Raw genomic sequence first — 17,997 nt, 5'->3', positions numbered from 1 at the left:
GAGATCGATTGGTCTTGTAATCCGGCCTTTGGTGACGACCGGCTTCGACTTCTGGCTCGGATGATCCAATGACTTAAGGTCTTGGTGGAGCCAATCGCAGGGCTCATTTTTCAATGTTGGTGTGGCTGTGTGGTTGGGCAACACTGTGGTGGCCATCTTAGCAGGGCCTGCAGTAACTGTTGGCTCGGTACAGGGCATGGCTTCTGTGCCCTTCTGGGGGTCCTGCGGTCCCTGAAAATGTTGTACTGATAAAGAAAATTGTGCACCATATCATGATGTTTTGGAAAATTGTGCTATGCTATGGATAGGTACAAATTCAAAAGGTAACCAATGGCTGTATTTTCTAAGAGAATGGGAGTTAACTTTATTGAATGGCAGAACGACTGGAGATTGCTCTGGGCAATTTACTTGGGGTATGGGAATTACTATTTTGGAAAAAACTTATGCTTAGAGAAAGTCATAGAATTAAAGGTAATACCAAATGACTTTAGTGACCACGTGTTGCTCGCTTTATCTCTTGCTGGAGTAGCCTCTCCCAAACTACCCTGCGGTGTGAGCGGGGTTAATATAAATGGGGCTGGTATTTGTTGGACAGCCAGAAAAATTTGTGAAGCAAATTCAGCTCTCGCACAGGTAGTCTCAAGTGATACGAGCCTCTTGAATCAACTTAATGTAAATAAAATTGAAGCATTTCTTAAAGATCTTGCCATGGGAACGGGTTTGGTGAAACTACAACATGTGACCTTTGAGAAACACGCAAATAGATTTGACATCGTGATAAGAGATGCTAAGCGAGAGAAGAGAAAGAGATTAAGAAGACTAAATAGGGTGGGAGTGACGTTAACTATGGGATGGCTTAAACGGTGGAGTTACTCGGTTAAAAATCGCCAATGGTAAACTATGCTCTGTGCCCTTGGCAGCAAGGATAAGAAGCATATCTGGCATATCTTGGCGTCAGCCAAGGGAGAGAGAGGCAAGAAAATTATAAATCCTATTAAAGAGCAGGTCGGCTATCACACTTGACAGATAGAAGTATTAATGTGACTATTCCAACTGATGTTGAACCCTACCGTGGTGGATGGCCACTGGTAGTGACTGTGAATTAAACTATTGCTAAACTCAAAAACTCAAAAACTCTAGGTTGCCAGGCCCCAATGGGTTGGCTAGTGCTGTATTAAAATACAACCCTGCAGGGTGGCCCCTGATCCTTAAGATCTTATTTGATAAGGTTGGTCAATCAGGGGTGATTCCATACTCAAGGAAGCAATCTATACTGATCCCGATCTATAAAAAGGCGGATAGATTGCTACCTAAAAATTAAAGATTACAATCTCTGTTACACACCGCGGGAACATTTTTGGTAAGTTTGTACTACAGATATTACAAAAATGGGTTGAGGAAAACCAGCTACTCCAGTTTGTCCAGACTGGATTTTGTCCTGAGTACCATGAATCATAATATTAGAGCTATTGACCTATTGATTCGGTCGGTTGGCCTTAAGGTTAATCCTGCACTCTATATTGTATCTGTGGACTTCCTGGCTGCCTTCGATTTTGTCAATTGTGATAAACTATGGCTAAAGATGGAAAGAGAACCGTTAGGTGCTTTTTAAATGAGGAAGTGCGTCATTACATAGATGCGGTTGCAGAACAGCTCTCACACCAATAACTAGACCGACTCAGGAAGTTGGCAAACAATAACTGTTTTATTTTCAATTGTCTCAAACAGGGTGTACAACAGACATCAACGGACGTCTCACAGCATAATCTCAACGCATCACATGAAAAAACATCTTTATTTAACAAAAACTCATCATGAATGACATCGCACTACGTGACAAACTAAGAAAACATACTTGGGATTGTGATAGGTCAACGGGGAACATTTAAGTATACTTTCTATATGGAATAGGATTGTGATTGGGTGTCTATGTCAGGTGGACAACTTGTGCCCAGCCATTCAGCAAGTCATCCTCAATATTTTTTAGATACACGACACATCATTGGCTCTTAAACTATAGGGCTCTTCAATACATGGCCCTCTATAATTGGTTGGCACAAGTGTACCCTTCTGGAACATTCGACTCGCTAGCAGCATGCAAGCTGGTACCCCAGGTGCCTATGGGTGGACTTGACCATGCCTCCACACCCAATTAGCCCACCATCCATCATCACTCATGCCGTCTGCCATTCAAATTGTCTTTGAACTTGGCTTTGCAGAGTATCACTGCGCCTGAGAATAGAAGGGAGTATGAGCACGTTCTTATCGTCAGTCTCGATGTAGCTTGCCCATTTTCTATTTCCATCCGTCCCACGTGACAGGAGACCGCATTTGGGATCCTTTCCTTGCATTTAATGATATTAAATTAATAGAACCTGACTTTCATAGTACTTGCGTCATACCTTAACAGGAGCTTGCCTTGTTTCTCACTTTCATTGTATCTCCTTGAACAGATAACCAGTTCTTGGCTGACCCAACCCTTGACATTGGGCCAGACAGCCTTCTCGATCCTTCCTTGATTTTCAGCTACTTTTCTACTGCGCCAAACTTTCAGCCCTTCTCTTTCACGGGTCCTGGCTTACTAAAGTTGCGATGTCGGACATCCGGACTCTATACATATATACATTGGCGGCACCGCCTGCAGTCTATTCACTGCACATAGCAAGCCTTCATGATTACTTAGTCTATTTGCATTACAGCATCTCTACAGTTATGAAATGCCTTATATTTTCTTCAGTGTTCTCTGTACGTGCAATCTTCATTTCGCACATAAACTGTTACTTGTTTCTTTATTTCGTCATCAGGTCCCATAAGGTCTATGCATTCTCTTCTTTGATCACCCTTCTCAGTGCGTCACTTTCCTTTCTTGTGACGTTACCATCCTCTTATGTTCACCGCTTCACACTTCTTCAGGGACCTCGTCTGGGGGTACATCTTATAGGGCCTTCTCAATGGATACCTTGTTTCGAAGACCTTTCATGGTATCGGGATCATTATCAGCATTGTGCATGTCGCAATTTCCGGCTTCCAACATATATGCAGAATATGGGTGGGATTTCCGGTACAGGCATTTGGCTCTTCCTCTACAAAAGGATGGACTGCCCTAAATGGTTGATTAATGTCTTGAAAAGCCTCCATACGAACACTGCAGGACAAGTGAGGCTGGATGACACTTGTACACTGTCATCGCAAGTATTTATCAATAGGGGGGGTCAAACAGGGCTGCGGGCTGGCCCCTCTGTTGTTTAATTTATATTTGGTGGACCTCCCCTACTGTTTTCTCGCAGGGACAGGATGCTGCCCCAAAATGGGAGAGGTGACCTTACTGTGTATTCTCTACGCTGATGATTTGATAATGCTTAACCACACGTTTAGTGGTGTTCAGACAATGTTTGAGGAGCTTATTCAGTATACTGAAAAGAATGATCTCACTATAAACATGGATAAAACTAAGATAATGGTGGGAACTGGTAGAAAGGGCTCCTGACCCACTTTAATAACAAGTTTGGGAATTCTGGAGTATGTGGAAAAATATACTTACCTGGGCTTAGATGTTAGCGCTTGTAGGAATTACACTCGTATAAAAGAAGCAAAAATAAGGAAGGCCCACAAATTGGCATTAATGATCGAGAAATGTGCTGCTCACACTGCGGGATATACCTTGGAGGGTATAATGGCCCTATATAAACAAAGCTTTTGCCCCGCAATTTTGTATGGTATGGATGCAATCGCTATATATGTTTTAAATTGGTGAGATAGGCTAACAGGGTTCTTTTGGAAAAGAATCTTGAAATTGGTGCCCTCTACGCCGATCCAATACCTGCGTTTGGAATTGGGCTTGGTGTCTTTAAAGGGTCCACTTTTAGAGGGGAGAACGGAATTGTATATAAAAGCCAAATCCAACCCCAAATGTCAGCATTTGGCAGCAGCTGGTAGAGATTGTCATACCAATATAGTCTCGGTTGAGTGTGAATTTTCAGCTTTGAACGATACACTATTCACAAAAATTAGTTGGCTGTCTGCTTTTAATCTTGGTACGGACTACGCCACATTTAAGGCTTCATTTTGAAAGCAGATAAAACAATGGGATTGGGAAAGTAACTATTTACATATGAACACATTACGACCATATAGTCATGTCTCTAACGTAACCCAGCGGTATCTGGGAGCCCAATCCTATTTATATTAATGCCTTAATCTGGTGGTGCATCACTTCATAATCAGATTGCAAACAAATCAGTTACCTTTGCTCATTTTTAAAAGAGCTCTCTTGCCAAAAAAGACTGGGTGTGCCGAATTTGCAATATCCAAGAGAATCTTGAAACCCCGAAACATGTTTTTACTGATTGTGTTGCTCTAAAAGCATACCACTTGTGTATCGATGAAAAATATGTAATTAAAACACTGGAATTTTTAAATGCCTGCCTTCATTCGGAGGTAGTGAGTTTATATATCGACCTATATTGGTTATGGCACGCTATACTGAGGCTGCTAGTGGGAGAGTCTTTGAGAAGTCAAAGATGCTAGATTTGAAGGTTTTTTATGTATCAATTGTATACTAAAACTATAAAGGTTTAGGTTTTAATAAGGGTTATAATTGTTTTTAATATACTGAACGTCTGTTAATTTAAGGTGATATGAAATCTGTAATGCTCTGAAATAACTAATGACTGTTCTTAATTCAGTATGAATATGATTGATTTTATTGAATTACTGCTTGTTGTTTAAAATGTTATTCTTCTTTTTGTAAAGGTTCTCTTAGATCCATAAACAAATATATATATAAATAAATAAATAAAAATAAAAATTACTAACACGCTGCAGGTGAAATTATGTATCCTCAATTGCCTGACCCTCCTTGAGTCTATTAGTGTGACATGCCTGATCTTCATTGCCACATGCCTTCAGACTGCTCTTCTTCGTCTCAGTACCAGAGTGGTGTTTAGAATAGGAAATCTGCACTACTCCTAGTTGCTTCTTCTTCTTCTCCTTCTCCTTCTCCTTCTCCTTCCCCTTTTCTTCCTTTTCTTCCTTCTTCTTAAGGGGAAACTATAGAGGAGGATGGGGTGAGATTGGCAATAGCTCATAAAGGCTAAGCGAGGGGAGGGTAGATCAATATCGGGAAAGGGGGATACCATGCCTCGCCTTCGGGTACTCTCTCCCCAATCCCCAAGGACCCTGCACCCAGGTGATCCTCCCTCACTAGTCCACCCCAGGTTTGGAATTTGTCAGCCTTGCCTTTCTCTTGGTTACTTTAAGGGGGTCCTAGGAGTGACACATTTTAGAATGCCCTCAGATTTCTCACAGCTGCTCCTTTATTTGCCACAAGTGATGAAATGCACTTGCGCCAAAAAAGGTTTTGAGAATGTGGCCCATAGTAATTTGCTATAAATATGAGTTGTGTAGTGTTGTCTGCTTACATGATATAATAATTGTAAATAATGAAAACGTCTATTTTTGTCTTTGCAGATCTCTATATGCATTGTATGAGAGTAGTGTGACTGTCAAAGGAATCCCTGCTTACCGGTTTGTACCTCCAGCAGAGGTGTTTGCTAATGTGACAGAAAATCCAGACAATGCAGGATTCTGTGTTCCAGCTGGCAACTGCCTTGGCTCGGGTCTTCTGAATGTCAGCAAATGCAAGCAAGGTAAGAAGACGCAAAGGAGGCTTTATTTGCTGCTTGTGAAATCTGCAGCTCCAAATCAAATGGCAACATGTCCATGTTTAAGCTAGTTACGCATGCACTAGAAGAGTTTCCAGCAGCACATTTTAGCATCATACTAAATGTATAAAATACAGCCTTACTCCATTAGGTTGCCAGGATGTGACAACTCATTCTTAGAATTTAAGATGCCATAGGGCTGAGAGTTGTGTAATGCAAATGATTAAAGGACGCGCAACATAAGCATTTCTGTAAATAAGAACGCTGCAAATCTCAGATTTCTGTTTTTTTTAATGTTAGTGCCTATGTTGGGAATATTTCGTTGGGAAACCGTTAATGGGAGAGTTCACAAGCAAAGCCGCCTTTGTTCTGTATACCCACTGAGTAAGTAGTGGGAAAGGGAGATAGTAAACGGATTGATGTTCTACACCGGGCCTCCCATTGTGCCAATACACTACTTATCCATAAACATATATAGGCCCAGTCTGCCGAAGGCACTCTTGTCTCATTGCTTGCTGGTCTAGCCAAGTTTAAAGCGGACACACGGTGAAAGGTGACCAGAGACGCCAGGAACAGCCAAACACAATTTGAAACAGTTAAATAACTAAAAATAATTTAAAGGGTATTCTAGAAACAATATGAAAGCAATTCTCTTGGAAAATCAAATGCAGCCAGGTATCAACGCAGGCCAATTAGCGGTATTGTGATAATAATAGTAATAATAATAATACAAATAATAATAATAATACCCTGTTTTTATGTAGAACGATATGCCAGATTCCTCTCACTTCTAAGTACTGTAATAATAGTTGCTCCCTTTACTCAGTGTATCGACCTTGGAAGGCTAAATAGCTGAGTTGCCATGCATGGATTTAAATTCTGTTTTGCAGACTGAACGCAGAGGTTTAGAGCAAGCGCTTAACTTGATGAGCTACCTTATCGGCTAGAATCATTTTTAATCGAGGCAGTTGTTAAAGTGACTGAGTGTTGATGATGAGTGTCAAGCAAGACAACGCTGAGACTGAATCATGTGCATAAGCGGCTCAACCCTCTTGTGACAGCTGTCACACATGGACAGTGATCACAAGACTAGACCAAAACTGGTAGAGGCTTCTAAGGTGCTTTATTTGTTCACTTTTTTAATCTTCAGATAAATGACGTAATGAGTTGTAGACAGACCCAAACTTAAGCCATGCAGTAGTGTTGTCACCCAGTATGACTGTACTTAGCATGACCAAACAAATTGTCTGAAACTGAAAAAGGGTTTTTATGTGATATAGAATGTGCTAAAAGTCATACAAACATTTTGCAAAATTGTGAGAAAATAAAAAAAAAAATAGCACAACGTGTTTATTCTATTTGCATGATTAATTCTTTGGAGTTAACAAACAGATAATAGAGTCAATTAGTTTGCCAGGTGAAGGTGAACCTCTCCACAGGCACATGCTCAATAGCTATATTGAAATGCTTGATTTATATCAAATCTCTACATTTCATATATTTTCAACACTGGTCCTTTGGGTCTACACAGAGAGAACTTCTGTCTCTCTCGGTTGAAGAGAGAATACATTCCTATTGCCCTGCGTGGTCTCAAGGGGTTTGGCTTAGGTTAGATCCCTGAGAACTAGCCTGTCCCATCCGACTGTTGTAGTGGAAGAAATCCAGGCCCTAAGGACTGGCCTAAAATGAGACACTATGATTGACCCCTGTGACAGATACCAAGGTTGGGTGACCAAAAGATCCCTCCATACCACCACAGTCCTCAACATTCATTGACTCTGGGTCCAGGCCCCCTGTACCACCACCCTGGTGGTTCCCAAAACCCAGCAGGGTACTTCATCACATACAGTGACAACAGGGTATTACCAAAATCTGTGAAAACAGCCAGTGCATTCAGGTTGCACTTCAGGTATTCTGTGCATTTCATCACTACGAAAAAGCTCAGTCTGGTCTGAGATCATATGCGCTGTGCGCAGATTTTAATCTGAACTTGTTTATATCTTGAATTGAGAGAGACTTTGAGGCAGTAAAGAAGACCCACTTCCACTGTGCATTTCCAGACCCAACTCCCATTTTGTACTAATGTTGCAAGAGCTCGATTGAGAGCTATCTTTGAGCGTACGAAATATAACAGAGACAATCTTCCTACAGCTCATGGCACTAGTGATGTACTTCATCGAAGGAGTTTGAGGAAAGCAGTCCCAGTATGAACTAAATTCTTTGCCCATGCAGGAATATTGTAGAAGTTGTATTCAGCCATCCCCCATCTGAGTAGCCAACACCTCATGAGACACAAAGGAAACTTTAGGAAACCTATTCAGAGAAGCTGAACACTCAGAGAACCCCACCTCTTCATGTCTGTAAAATCACAAGTAGCAGAGAGATGCCTAATATTTTGGAAAGTGATATTTGGAGTGTATTGAGAAGACCTACACAACCGCTATCATACCTTACCCCAAGCAAGAAAAGTGCACCTAATAGGGCCAAACCTGCAGCCGTTGTCTACTCTACTGAAAAGAAGAAGCGAGGATGCTGGTGCAGAAGAACAACAGACTTTAGTTGGACGGACAGGTGGGGCTCAGGCCAGTCAGAAGAGATCCAGTGCACTGCAAATTGAGTTTGGATAGCCAGGACATTCCATTGCATGTTATGTGCACCCCCCTAAATGTAGGGCCTAAATAGGGTGTCCTAGTGTATCTGACTGATCTTCCGGTGGCACATCAGTTTTATCAATAAAGAGCCATACCCCTTAGAAGAACTTATTTGCAGGACTGTTACAAATGATTTGAAAGCAATATTGAAGATTAAGAAGTACAATCATTTTACCAATAGATATTTTGCTAAAAACCGAAAGTGGTACAAAAGCCACCTGTTGATCTTCAATGCCAGATATTCAAAATATGCATGTGATTGTGTTCCCTTCTACATACTCACACCCCCAGGTACGCAATCATGTCCTCACCAGCGTTTCTGTTGCAAGAGCAAACAGTAGGGACAGCGGGCAGACCTACTTGGCACCCCAGTCATAGGAGAAGCTTTCAGTCAGATGCTCTGCAGCACGCACCCAAGTTCTGCAATCAGCATATAATATATGTACTGTATCCAGGTAATAACCATGAAGACCAACATTTATCAGTACAGTGAACAGGTATTCCTGTGAAACAGAATCAAAGGCTTGTTCCACATCCAGAAATATGGTGCCAACACTGTCTGTGGGTTAAACCGATAAATGACACAGAAAAAGCAGTGGAGGTTTAACAAAATGGACCTACTAGCAATAAAGCCTGATTGATCGGGATGCAGAAGATGTGGCATGTGTTCCAGCAACCAATATTCTTGCATATGTTTTGGTACAGTATTAATTAATGAAATAGGCCCTTGGACCGCCCCGTTCCCTAGGGTTCTTAGAAGGTTTCAACAGTAGTTACGAAACATCTGGTATGATTCTATTGATTTCTTCCACAGCTAAAGAATTTGAGTTGCAACCAGGCGGTTGCAACAAAGTTCCATGCCTGGCTGTGAGGGCTAGGTATGGCGTGACCATGGGGGCAGGGTACCACAAACCGCTAAGAAATGCAAGACCTGGGGCAATGTAGGTAGACAGGGTTCAGTCTGTGGAAGTCTGTGCTGGGTTTTACACCCTCCTATAATATTCTCCCATGCTCCTTGTCTACCCCACTCTCTCCTCTTTGTGTTACAGAGACTTGTCACAGTGGTCCAAGAGGGTCACTGGCCCTTTAGCAGGATATGGTACCACATAATCAGCCACTAATATGTGCCTGCTTAGTGGACCTAAGGACCCTGAGGTTAAGCCAAATTCCATGGGGAACTAAATTAGGCATGGACGTTCATTCCGCAGTATGTTTGCAAAATTCGACCCGGAGATCCACAGTGCTGAGAACGTTAAGAATGGTAAGAGGGTGTACAAACCTGCTACAGACTTCCACAGACTGAACCCTGTCTACCTACAAAGTGGCCCTATGGCAACAGGGATAGGCAAGAAGACAACAGGAGGGAAGGTGAGACCACAAGGGAGATATCTGGAGCAGTTAGAGAGATTTCCAGTAGATGTGGTGAAAGTAGAGCAAGATGTGATGGTAAGATGCCAGGTGGAGGTAGTGAGTCGGTCAGAAAAGGAGATGAGGGGTAGGAAAGAGGAGGAAGGGGAGAGATATCCACAAGAGGAGGCAGTGACAGACTGTGTCGTAAAAAGAGGAGCAACATCCTTGACAGGCGGAGACAGAAGGGGACGGTACCGCCATTTAGCTAGATGTTTCTACCAGTTTGATGTTTTTGGAGGTACAAACACCTGGTGAGGTATCGTGTAGGCGAAGGAATTCAAAGTGAGGAACAGTGCAGTAGTGGCAGATAAAGAGGAGCACAAGAGGGTCCCAAAGGAACGTCAAAGTTTGAAATTGCCAGGAGCTGGGAGCAATGTATCTCCTACTTGTAGTCAGAAGGGCATTGTTGGCATGACAGCACACGCTACCAGGATTTACTTTTGACTCCCTAAGCCAGCTGGTGTCATAGAAACAAGTCTTTATGACATTAACTCCTGGTGTTTGGGAATGTGTCCACAAGTAACATTAGGGCACATCTAGAAGACATTTAAACTGCAATATGTCATATTCAATGGGCAAGTGGTTATATATTGCCTCTCATGTGGGGGTTAGATGTGCATCACACTTTGTACTAGCTCCTAATTACCCCAAAGTAGTTCTTTGTTACTTGGTGTTGCTGACCCAGGAGCAGCTTCTAGCCCCTGTTCAACAACTCCTTACTTCAGTCCCTCAACAAGAATATTATGGGGGCATTAGGAAAGTAGTCTGAGGGAAGAGTTGGGCATCAGTAAAACATCCCCTAGATCTGAACCAGATGACCGCCATCCAACCAGCTAAACACACGCTGTAGATCCTAGGGTCCATGCTTCCAGTGGACGCTGTGAAGGTATCACGAAGCAAGACAGACAACAGATTCAAAGTTCAAACACAATGATTTATTAACTCAAATGTGAGTATGGTAGAAAGCCTAACTTGCCCTATGCTAAGGTGGGATTTCCCTACCTGAACGAAACTAAGGAGAATTTTAGTCAAAGAGTTCAATTTAAACGTCTGCCTGTGTCCAAAACCTATCCTTGCCCACACAACTAAAGCTAAACAATGTTTAGGGATGTCAATAATGAAAGAAATGGTGATCAACATAAAGTCATGAGCTTCTTCCAGCTGTCAGCTTCCTTTTCACCTCCCCTTCCCCAAGTTCAAGAAAGTTCCTCAAAAAGTCTCAAGATTACCTTTCCCAAGTTCAAGGCAACACATTTCCACACAATCCTCGGGGTTCCCTTCCCCAAGTTCACAGCAACAAAGTTCACACAAAAAGGGGTTGTGAGGCTCTGTCCTCAAGACAGTAGATGCGGTTCCTCAAATCTCAGAGGGCCCTTCCTCAAGATTTCAATGTAGCACTTGCACTGGTTTCATTCCCTTCACAATAGGTACGCTTGACCCTTCTTCTGGCTTGCTGTACCAGTTCACTCACAGTGCTCTTAGGTTTATTTCACAATGTCTTTCGAATTTCACCATTTAGGGCTCACTGGTCTCTGCAGAGTTGTCAGACCACACAGTCCACCTATCACAGGTAGCGCAACTAGGAACCAGGCCCACAAAGGTTATACTACAATTGTCCTTGTGTACAGATTCACATTCATTTGGTTTCTCTTTATCGGCATCCTAGTTCTGTGTGCAGTTTTACACTATTCTGGTTTCTCCTGTTTAGCCTCTTGGGTTTGTCACCACGTGGGACACATTTTATGCCAGCTTTTAGCCTTGCCATATTGTATTCAGTTATAAAGTTCACTTTCTCCAGCATTGGATCTTTCATGGATTCACATGCTTAGAATATTCCCCGTCGTCAGGCTGGGAACCCTCGGTACCTTTTATAAAGACGTTTTCCATAGGAAAAATTTCGACACTTCTGTGTCCTATCAACGTCGTTTTGGACCGCTTATGCATGCCCAAATAGGACGAAGTGGTATAAAAGCCCTGCCCCCCGCGGCTCCCATCAGATTTCAACCGCCTTCCAAAGTAGTGGGATCACCTTGCGTCAACTACTATTTCTGCTAAGTTGTTTCGTCGTTTTTTCTTAATGTCTGGAAAAGCTCTTTTTCGTCCGTGTGCTACATGCGGATTAAAGAAGGTGTATGAAGGAGATGGCCATATGGACTGTATATATTGTCTCCACCCTCACCATTCGGCAGACAATTGTGACATCTGTAAAGGTTTCTCCCAGAAGACTCTCAAAGACCGGAATAGGCAGTTGGTGGCTTGGTTGAACGACGGAGCGGGTGCATACCCCAATATGGAGGTAGGCTCCACGCATAGCTTGGCCTCGACAACTAAAGCTTTAGGGCCCCCCGCCGTTCAGCATCGACTGAACCTCCGGTGAAGAAAGCGGTTTGTTGGAGAAAGGCCCATCGGAAAAACATTCCACGAGAGAATCTTCGCTGAAAGCGAAAACCTTGTCGTCTTCCTCCTCGTCTAAGAAGGAGAGGAAAAACATCAAGATCATCCTCAGGTGTTCATCATAGATCATCCTCGAGTCCAGATTCTGAAAAACACAGATCAAGTTAAACAAAGGCGGGAACGCCTCAAGGATCTGGCATATACTAGCGTCGTCGACTGAAGTGTGATCGTCGACGCCCTCACTGCCAGTGATGCAGATCGTCTCTTTTGGTGTTCCGCCGCAGGTGACGGCGACGACGGCAGTGCAGAATTTAACCTTGTCGACGGAAACTCCACAAGAGGCCTGGCCACCTGAGGTATACAACCTGGTTTTACCAGAAACCTTGTTGCAGCAGGATGCGGCCATGTCCATATCCTCTGTGGACGACGAGTGTGAGCAGGTGGCTGGAACTGCAGAACTTGGGTTGCAAGGGGTTAGCAAGCTGACTCTTTCGAGCGGGACGAATATCCCGGTTACAACTCCGTTGCTTAACCCTCAAACCGTTTTATCTCTGGAAGTTCTATCTACATTGCAGAACTTGTTGAAGAAATTGGATGAGAAGTTACCTCAGATTACAGCTCCGGCGAGACCAGGCGTCGACGAGCCAGGTCCTTCCCATCGACCAACTCCTATGGCGTCGACGGCGGCGCCGGCCCTTGAAGGCCTTCCATGCGCACGCCCAGAAGGAGGAGAACTGCTGGAACCCGAGTCTGAGAGAGAGTCCATATCGGATGTATCGTTATCCCCCTCTAGGGACCCGATCTGGGTGTCGGAAGGGAGATGGAAGCTCCAAGAAGTGCAGCCCAACCGTCACCCCCGGATGACATTGGTTCTTTCCACGCAATGATGAGTAAGGCTTGTACCGAATTTGGGCTGGCCCAAGAGGAGGAGAAAAAAAGACTGTTTTTTTGTTCGATCATATGGGAAAGAGAAGGAAATCAGTGTTTTTGGTCCCCATCTTAAATCATGTATTGCAAGAAGGACTACAAATGATGCGTCATCCGTTCTCGGAGCCGGCAATAAAAGGTAGACTCGAAAAGAAATGTAAGGCTCCCGAGTCTACTCCGAAATGTTTGTCCTCTCAATCGGCTCCAGAGTCGGTGGTGTCAGCGGCTGCAGCGAGAAAGGCAAGGTCTCAGCACAAATGCACGACTCCTCCGGAGAACGAGGCCAGGAGACAAAGACGCCTTTGGCAAAAAGGTGTTGTCAGTGGGTGCAACAACATTGAAGGCGGCCAATTCTCTGGCGATTATGGCCAGGTATGACAGAGAGATGTGGCATCGTTTAGCACCCATACTAGAACATCTGCCAGACGAACACAGAAAGGCTGCGATGTTACTCGTCCGAGAGGGGGAAGAGGCCTCTAATCACTCTATAAATATCGCTGTAGACCTGGCAGAATCAGTCTTTAAGCAGGTTAACAACGGGGTGGTTCTGAGGAGACAAGCATGGCTCAAATGCACCAACTTTCGACCTGAAGTGCAATATAAGGTGTTGGATATGCTGTTTGAGGGAGACCTTTTTGGTGAAAAGGTGGATGAGGCCTTGAAAGGCATGAAAGAGGACTCTGACATGGCACGTTCTCTGGGAGCCCTCCAGAGTGGAAGAAATATTAGTTCATTTCGCCCCTTTGGAGGAGCGTCAGGAAACTCCTGGTTCTCGTCATCAAGGGACCATACTTTCAATAGACCGTCTTACTCCTCTCAGGGCTACAGGCGGGCTTCTCAGACCGCAAGAAGACGTCGGGACTATCAAGCCTCAAGGAAGAGGGGAGGTTACTCTTCGTCATCGAAGGACAATCGAAAGACCAGCAATGACGAGTTTCCGAACGTCCTGGGAGGCAGGGATCTCACTGTGTCGACGGGTGGGAAAAGATAAACTCAGACCGGTGGGTATTGGACACTGTGAAGTTCGGTCATTCCTTACGATTCAAAAGCAAGCCGTCGCACATTCCAACAGTGTTTTCGGCTCAACCCCACCTGAATGTTTTAAAACAGGAGGTAGCACTTATGCTGCAAAAAGTGGCTATAGAATTGGTACCTGTGGCGCAGAGGGGTCAAGGAGTGTATTCCCGATACTTCGTGGTGAAGAAGCCAAACGGATAATGGCGTCCCATTCTCGACCTTTGAGACCTCAACAAAACGTTAAAAAATTAAAAATGCTCACACTTCAGGAAGTGATCCGGTAGATTCAACAGGGGGATTTTCTGGCATCGTTGGATCTCCAGGACGCGTACTTTCATATACCAATGCGTCGACGACGCAGAAGGTTCCTAAGGTTTGTAGTCGGGCGGACCCACTACCAGTTCACAGTGCTCCCTTTTGGACTGAAATAATCTCCCAGGACTTTCACAAAATGCCTAGCCCCAGTTGCAGCATGGTTAAGAAAACAGGGGCATCATGTTTACCCGTATCTGGACGACTGGTTAGTGAGGGGATCATCCCCTATGGCAAAGCAAGCAAGTCTAGAAGCCACCATGCAACTTCTGCGACGACTAGGATTTGCGGTAAACTTCGAAAAGTCCTCATTGACTCCCTCAAGAAGCTTAGTGTTCTTGGGTGCACAGTTCGAAACTCAGTCAGGATTGGTGAGACTATCCGTGGAGAGGATCCACAGACTCAATCAGCTGGCAAGGCAATGGAGAGTCAACACCAAAGTGTCGGTAAGGAAATATATGTCGATACTAGGCGCCATGGCTTCGTGCATCCCTTTGGTGAACAACTGCCGCCTCTTCATGAGGCCAATTCAAGAATTCTTGGCAGACCGATGGACCCAGAGCCAGAGACTTTGGTCGGACAAACTGACAACAAGCTCCTGCGAGCACTTTGATGGTGGCAAGTCTTCGAAAACCTATCCAGAGGGGTTCCCCTACAGGAACCGGAGTTCCACATGAACATAGTGACAGACGTGTCGCTGACTGGATGGGGGGCACATCTGGGCTCTCTCCAAACGCAAGGCCGGTGGTCGTCGGAGTCGCTCCTTCATATCAATGTGCTGGAGTTGAGGGCAGTGCCTTGGGCCCTGAAAGCTTTTCTACCGCACATAAAATGGTCAGTGGTGAGGATACTGACAGACAACACGACAACAATGTTTTACTTGAGAAAACAAGGAGGTACTCGCTCCAGAACTCTTTCCACCGAGGTTCAGGAGGTATGGCAGTGGGCTCTACAACAAAAATCTTCCGGGAGTAAGGAACGTGCAAGCGGATACCCTCAGCAGGGAAATGGATCAGATACACGAATGGGAACTGGACGAACTTCAGTCGTCGAAGATTTTCAGAAAGTGGGGAAAGCCTTCTCTGGATCTCTTTGCGACGTGAGAGAACAAGAAGTGCGAACAGTACGCCCCAGCAGATGGCCACAGATCGATTCACTGGGGGAAGCGTTCTCCTTCCCATGGACGGACAAGTTTCTGTACGCTTTTCCCCCGTTTCCACTCATACGACAGACCCTACAGTGGATTCACAGATACCGATGTCGAGTGATCTTGGTGGCTCTTTATTGGCCAAGACAGGCGTGGTTCTCCAACCTGCTACAGCTATCAATAGCGCAGCCAGTAACGTTTCAGAAAGTCCCGAACCTCCTGACCCGGGACAAGGGAACAGTGTGGCACCACGATCCGGACAGTCTCAACCTGACAGCATGACTCCTGACTTCTTTGAGTTTGGTATCCTGACTATTTCATCGGATTGCCGTCGAATTTTGCAAGCCGCGCGAGCTCCGTCCACGAACACTTCGTATGCATGCAAGTGGAGGAGATTCTGCATGTGGTGTGAAAATCAGCCAGGGTTACAGCCCCTGAATATAACTCCGGAACAGCTTCTGCCATATTTGCTGCATTTAGCAGAGAGTGGGTTATCTTTTTCATCAATAAAGGTACACCTGGCAGCCATTTCAAGGTTCACGCGGAGAAGGCATTCGTCACCATTGTTTAGTGATAGGCTGATAAAGCACTTAATGAAAGGTTTATTTCGCACATTTCCACCAATTAAAAAGTTTCCTCTGATCTGGAGTCTTAACCTAGTGTTGACGGAACTAATGAAAGCTCCCTTTGAACCTATGGCTTCCTCATCAATGAAATTCTTATCGTGGAAGTTGGCGTTTGTATTAGCTATCACTTCAGCACAACGACTCACGGAGATACAAGCATTAGTCATAGATCCTCCGTACTTGAGATTCTTTAAGGACAAGGTGGGGCTGGCAACCAACCCTCATTTCATTCCGAAAATTCCTACTGTCTTTCATAAACATTCGTCGATTGTGCTACCTACATTTTTCGCGACTCCTTCATCAGTTGCGGAAAAAGCTCTCCATACTTTGGACGTGAAAAGAGCTCTAAAGTTTTATCTTCATCAGACTCAGCAATTTAGAAGTACAAAACAACTGTTTGTGGCTTATGGTCCGTCCACAAAAGGAAAAGCAATCTCAAAACAAGGACTAGCTCGATGGGTCTCGTCGACGATTGCCTTTTGTCACTCGAAAGCGGGGAAGCCGCTGGAAAGGTGTCCAAGAGCCCATTCCACAAGATCAAATTCATCTTCGGCGGCGTTGTGGGCCGGGATTCCGCTGGGAGACATTTGTCAGGAGGCATCCTGGTCGGTGCCACATACATTTACCCACCATTATTGCCTCGAACGGCAGCATGCAGACGATGTACAGATGGGACGACCAGTCCTGCGTCATCTCTTTCAGTGAGGTAAGCCCTGTTTAAGAGAATGTCCTTTACTCTATGTACATGTATGTGTATGTATATATATATATATATATCGGAATATGTCATAGTTATTGGTATTCTTTGAAGTTAGCGTGTAACCACTGGAGTCATATATAAAAAAAAATGTAAAAAAGGAGAGAGGATATGGTTGAGATGTTATTGGTTTGCATTCATACCTCCAGAAATCAAGAGTACTGCTATACAATCTATTCTAAGCATGTGAATCCATGAAAGATCCAATGCTGGAGAAGGGATTAGTTTCTTATCTGTAACTCCATTTCTCCAGCATTGGTATCTTTCTTGGATTCACATGCGCCCGCCTGCCTCCCCTACATGCAAACAATATATACCCCTTCCTACTTTGGGGGGTTAAAATCTGATGGGAGCCACGGGGGCAGGGCATTTATACCGCTACGTCCTATTGGGGCATGCAAAAGCGGCCCAAAGCGACCTAGATAGGACACAGAAGTGTCAAAAATGTTCCTATGGAAAACGTCTTTATAAAGGAACCGAGGGTTCCCGGCCTGACGACGGGGAATATTCTAAGCAAGTGAATCCATGAAAGATACCAATGCTGGAGAAATGAATGGAGTTATAGGTAAGAAACTAATCCCTTATAGTGGCCTTTTCCATGCACCACCTTTCTGTTGTATTCTTTCACACTTGCGCTCTTTTTCAGTAAGTTGCTTGTAAATGGGCACTTTCCCTTTTGGTTGTTATCTGGTGTTAACTTTGCCCATAAAGTGTTATTCAATTCTGTATGCATTAAGTTTCAATACATGTGATTCAGCTGGGTTTCAAAGTTTCATTTGGTTCGGCATTCAAGAAACATATTTTAGCTTTGTTTTCAAAGTTGCATTCAGTTTGGTATTTAATAAATGTAATTCAACCTTGTTTCAAAGTTCCACTCAGTTTGGATTCCAATAAACATGCACAGCCCTTAATTGCATCAGTGTAGCCCACTAGGAGTGCCCTGGTGCTATGTGACTTCCCCGACACTCACCGGTCCTGGCGTTCCTCCCCGGCAGCTGAGCTTCTCCTCCTCTGTCTTGTAAGTCAGTGGGCTGGTTTCCTCGTGCCCCGCTCGCATTACGGATGCTGTCCTCCACATGCGGGTGGCTCTACT

The 17,997-nt window shown here is 44.4% G+C and overlaps 1 protein-coding gene across 2 annotated transcripts in view; it reads left to right on the top strand.

Moving 5' to 3' along the window:
• The window catches only part of SCARB2 (scavenger receptor class B member 2), a 1,272,731-nt gene that overhangs the window by 839,880 nt on the left and 414,854 nt on the right, over positions 1-17,997 (top strand). For both annotated transcript variants that reach the window (XM_069626318.1, XM_069626317.1), the window contains one exon: positions 5,470-5,648. In XM_069626318.1, coding sequence (XP_069482419.1) covers positions 5,470-5,648 — 179 coding nt within the window. The remainder of the gene's footprint in view (positions 1-5,469; positions 5,649-17,997) is intronic.

Source organism: Ambystoma mexicanum, chromosome 6p (genome assembly GCF_040938575.1).
Source record: "Ambystoma mexicanum isolate Mex_15411 chromosome 6p, UKY_AmexF1_1, whole genome shotgun sequence".
Lineage (NCBI taxonomy): Eukaryota > Metazoa > Chordata > Amphibia > Caudata > Ambystomatidae > Ambystoma > Ambystoma mexicanum.
The sequence above is the reverse complement of the archived record's forward strand: the minus strand, read 5'-3'. Positions and strand labels throughout refer to the sequence as shown.